The sequence below is a fragment of the Myotis davidii genome, unplaced genomic scaffold, assembly GCF_000327345.1.
Source record: "Myotis davidii unplaced genomic scaffold, ASM32734v1 scaffold122, whole genome shotgun sequence".
Taxonomy (NCBI): Eukaryota; Metazoa; Chordata; class Mammalia; order Chiroptera; family Vespertilionidae; genus Myotis; species Myotis davidii.
Genome location: NW_006293234.1, coordinates 474,913 through 479,906, shown reverse-complemented (window position 1 = coordinate 479,906; position 4,994 = coordinate 474,913). Strand labels below are relative to the sequence as shown.

Genomic DNA, 4,994 nt, shown 5'->3' with positions numbered 1-4,994 from the left:
GGCCCGGCCCGGCCCGCCGGCGACTTCAGACGGAGGAGACTTAGCAACTACAGAAGTCAGGACGGGTGCAAAGCGAGCCTGGCATCCACGCCGCAGGGGAAAGGTCCGTTATATTTTACATGCAGCCCTGTTTCTGAGGTGCATTCGCTGGAAAACGGGTGTTGCTGTGATGCGACAGCCGCAAGGAGTGCGCTTTAACGCAGTTATCCCTTAACAAATAGATTCCTCTCTCGGTTGATTCGCAATGGGCAACGTAAAATCCAGCATCTCGCAATTTTAGCGGTATGGGCAGAGATTAAGAGAAGGGACCGAGTGAGTCTGCCATCTTCCTATCTCATTTGCTTTGCACATACCTGCTGCGATGCCTGTAACACTGTAAGTGTGCAACCATTGAATTTTGCACTAGAGAAAAAAATTGTAAACGTGAAATATTGAAAAGCTGCTCTTTGATGGACATAATCCCTTGACTGAACTGCATGGAGGGAGAACTTGCTTATTTGCAATGCCCCAAACGCCTGCAATTTAAAAGTTTATTATGATGTATTGTCCTAGAACTAACTGCCCTGGGCCTTAATGCCAACTCTGATGGACAGAGCCAAAAGACTACAAAATACAAACATGTTTCACTTCCATTATTTAGGTACATATTAGCTAATGCAAAGGTGACATTAAAAAGTACATTAACATATTTTACTAAGCCAGGAGTTTAACAGTCTTATTTCAAAAAAGACAGTTTCCCGCCCTCCCCCAAATGTACAAGGGTTCCTTTCAATGCAATTTTTATAATGGCTACCAAAATCAACCAGTTACATATGAAAAGTATTCATTCCCTCCAAATAATGTAATGCCAGTGCTACAATACATTGCAAAAAGTTGCACATAGAAAAATTTAATACTTAACTTACAATGCAATATGGGGGAGGCTGTTTTCTTAAGGTATTTGAATTCCCTGAAAATTCTAGACTCTGTAAGCAGTTTCCTATTTCTAAAGAGCCAACATTAACTTGAAATTCTTATGTCCAATAATAATTTCTGCATTTACAGGTATATGAAGTAGCTGCTAAGTGAAAGGACATTACCTGGTAATTTGACAGGAAAAGAGTCCATAGACAGTCTGTAAACCAATTAAACATAAACATCTGATGCACATTTTCTACTGAAAGAAAAGCAAGGGAAAGAAGAGAAAGGAAAACTTTAAGGTTCCCAAATCTACAAACAATTTTTACCATTAACTGTATTGTACAGTATTTTCATTGTATTTTTTAGAATACTTATATAAAAGTGTTTTTCAGGATTCCTTGGGGGAGGGAATATGTTAGCATAGATATATAGTTTCTAAGTTACCTACCCTGTTGAATTACCTTAATCCTAGGACTCAAAATAAAAATGGCTTTTTAAAGTCAGTTCATAGTCACATCATTTTCACTTTGAGATGTTTGATGGAAACAGCTAAAGGCAAAGAACAGTGGATATGCATAGACTTTAGGTGGGTAAAGACAAAAAATAATGAGGGCCCTTGAGGTAGAAACTCAGGCTTTATAATACCATGGTGATAAAGGAGGATTTTCCATTTAAATGTGAAAGCGAATATATGACATTTATGTAGCTGGTTACCAAAAGAATTTTAAAGCATTGTCAAAAATGCAAGGTACAAAGGTACAAGAATAATTTGCTTGCGTAAGGCCCATTTAATCTTTGATTCTTCAGTTAAACCTCAACAAAAATCCCAACTGATAAAAAGCTAGGGATCACAGCCTCTTTAAGCTACTTAATGAATTCTGAAGTTTCAGGAAAATCGAGGTCTGAGAAATACTTGAATGGGTATCTATCTTGCTCACAAGTGACCTTTACATTTATTAATACTATGTATTAATTTTACTAATTTTAAGGGACATTATGGTATAGAGGAAAAACATTCCCTCTACATTTTTCTTCTTCCCGTCTTTATAAAGGTGGGTTCAGTGATTTTTTTTTTTTAGGTTCAGAGATCCCAAAAGTAAAGAGAAACAGCTCCAGTATTTTAAGTCATCAGTAACATGTGACTACTATATTCAATACAGTCTACTTCCATTTTATTCTAGTGATATATCTTTACAAATTTTAGGAGCCACCTTAAGGAAAGTCTTTTTCAAAACTCTTCCTACCGCTTCAATATTAAATATGTAAAAATTAAGTATTCATTAGCCATAGAATCTTAGTGTTGGATGGGACCTAGAAGGTGCTTTGGTATATTTCTCCCCTATCTAGGTAGAATCCCTTACTATGTTTCCCCACTCATTACCTGGCTTTTCTGCCTACACCTCCAATGACTCACTGTGTCATGAAGAAGCTGCTCTTTAAAAAAATAAAACTCTAATTTTTGGAACATTCTTTTGATTAATCCAGTATCTACCTCTGTGTTACTTCCGTTACTCTGAGTTCTTCAGCACTTTGGATTAATACAACAGATGTCTTCTTTGTATTCAAATGCAAACAGTCAATATTTATACTTGGGTTAACAAAAAATAAATGTTGAAAGTCTACTGATACTAGAAGAGCTGAAAACAGAACATGACAGAGTTAAAAGCATGAGAAAACTCACCAATATCTATGAGTTGCGTAAAAATATTATGGTTTACAGTATTTATTAATGTGATATTCAAAATGGTCGTTCTGTTAATTGAAGTATTATGTTTAAAATTAAACTAAAAAGGTGGTTAATTCCAATTCTATGTGAGGTTTGTGGCTAATGTCCCAAAACAAACAAAAACTTCACTATACAAAGCCTGAATAAATGCCTCTTTAGCTCCCATTCCCCACGTAAAGGCTTCCTATTTTCAGGGAAACTAACATTAACTTTTACTACATTAAGCTGTTCAAAACTGCTATTATATTGGAAAATTATTTTAAAGCAATTTACTGAATGCTCCATTAAAAAGTTATTAAACAATTTTATAGAAACTATAATACACAAGAACCACTCAGAGTTATTTTGTTAACAAAAGCATTTTACGGTCACAATTTTACTTCAACCCCAATAAGTAAACTTCTTTGGCAGTTTACATATCCTACGAAATACCTTCTATTCAATACCGATACCTGATTCAAATATAAGTAATATATACCCATATGTATAAGCTGTTATGCAATTCAAAAGGTACCTCTCAAAATGCACCAAAAAAATTCTGTAACAACTTAGACCCTGGGGCTGTTTGAGTGAAACAGATTAATGCAACACATTCAAGACCCTAAAAACAAATCTATATCTAATAAATTTCAGAGTCCCTGAGTGCCTTTTGAGATTTTGTAATTATTTCCTAAATTTTTTGTTTAAAAGTGGCAGCCTACACATTATGTGCAGGTAAAAAAATTATGGATAATCACTAATTTGGTTGAAAATACCCTCCCCCCCCAAAAAAAATGACCTATTTTTAAAAATGACATTTTCAATAAAGGCTGAGAGTTGACCTTTACTTTGTTTAGTAGGCAAGATGTAGGTTACAAAGCAGTAATGCATTACACATTTGGAAGCCCCTCATCTATTCGACAATCAGCATCAGCATCGGGATGTTAGTTTGATTTTTATTGTTAACGCCAGCCCAAGACACACCTTTTGGTTCTTCAAGGAACAGTTTAGGCTTTTCTCCTCATGTTTACATAGAAGAGTTTTACCCAGTGGCCCTATTTTATCAGACTATCACCAACTGATATTTTTATAGCTCTTAAACTGTTGACATGTTATTTTTATTTCACCCAAACTCGAAATTTTTAGCCCATCCGCAGTTCTCAACACGGGAACATTTAAGAACAATATACTGACAGTACTGGAGGGAGTTTGGATTTTCCCTCCCTTAATCTCCAAGTGTGCCCCTGCCTACCAGCGTCACATCCGTCTTGTCTGCATTGAACCTCAACCAGTTGGTTCTTAACCACGTCCGTAACTCAGCCAGGCACTGGGAGAATCGAGCCACCACACCATCTGGATCAAAGGAAAGAGAGCCTCAGTAGTAACCTGACCAGAGACCATGATACCACAAGCTCACCATTCACCCTGTCTCTACTTTTTAAAAGAGATGTCCAGGAATTGGGAGAAGGATCCCACGACCATTTTTTGAGAACATGAGCGAATCCTGAGTCATACAATTTGTAACCAACGTTAAAAGAATAAAAGCGACTCAATTGCATAGATCAACTCATTCCACCCGTGAATGAAGAAAGAAGGTTCAGTCAACTCCAGATCACCTCGGCTGAGCGGCCCCAGGAGACCGGCCAGTCCTAAGTTTTTCTGCAAAATTAAGAATTTTAGCGTTGGCGCAAGCTTTACGGATAACTGCGGCCCAGAAAGGGGTAGTGACTTGCTCAAGGTCACCCAGCAAGCGAGGACCAGAGTTAAGCTACAGGCCAGAGATCTTTCCATGAAAAGCTGGGAGAACAAGGCCAAAGGAGGGGGAGGCATCTGTCCCCAGGAATCCTTCCAGCGGCTGGGAGCGCCTCGGTCCCTCCCAATAGTGCCCTCTTGGAGTCTCTCTTCCCTCCCTCACTCCCTCTAGAAAGAGATGGTTTGCCCAGGACCCTGCTCACCACCAGGGCTGCAGGGCGAGCAGGAGCCTCCCCCGGGCTGGGACCGAACCCCAAGATGCTGGGGAAAAAAGGCGGAGCCACAGGGGGGAGGGCAGCTTAGCCCCACCCCGACCTGGACCGGAGGCCGACAGGAGAAAGGGGCGGAGGCGATCAGGGTCAGGCACACTCACGCCGCTGCAGATTCCCAGCCAGCCAGCCAGCCGCGGGCACTGCCAAAGCAAAAGACCGGGCTGGGAGGGGGGCCGGGGGGCAGGAGGGGAGCTGCGCATGCGCCTCGGCGGCTCGCGCCCCAGCGGGAGGGAAGCGGGCGGCAGCCCCTCCCCGGAAGTTCAGGGTCTTCCGGGCGGTACTCTGCGGTGGGGGAGGGGAAGGAGAGAAAGGGGACAGAGGACACCTCGGGAGCCCCTCGTCCCAAAAAGGACCAGGAGAGGGGA

General features: G+C 40.7%; 1 protein-coding gene across 4 annotated transcripts in view; it reads right to left on the bottom strand.

The window, feature by feature from the left end:
* MIER1 (MIER1 transcriptional regulator) overlaps nt 1–3,958 on the bottom strand; it is a 43,335-nt gene extending 39,377 nt beyond the window's left edge. For 2 of the 4 annotated variants that reach the window (XM_015566000.1, XM_015566001.1), the window contains exons 1-2: nt 3,858–3,958; nt 1,080–1,156 (exon numbers count right to left, since the gene is read on the bottom strand). In XM_015566000.1, the coding sequence (XP_015421486.1) occupies nt 1,080–1,150 (71 nt within the window). In that variant the 5' untranslated portion in view covers nt 1,151–1,156; nt 3,858–3,958. The remainder of the gene's footprint in view (nt 1–1,079; nt 1,157–3,857) is intronic. The other 2 variants (XM_015566002.1, XM_015566003.1) reach the window with 2 other exon arrangements.
* Between the last annotated feature and the right edge of the window lie 1,036 nt (nt 3,959–4,994).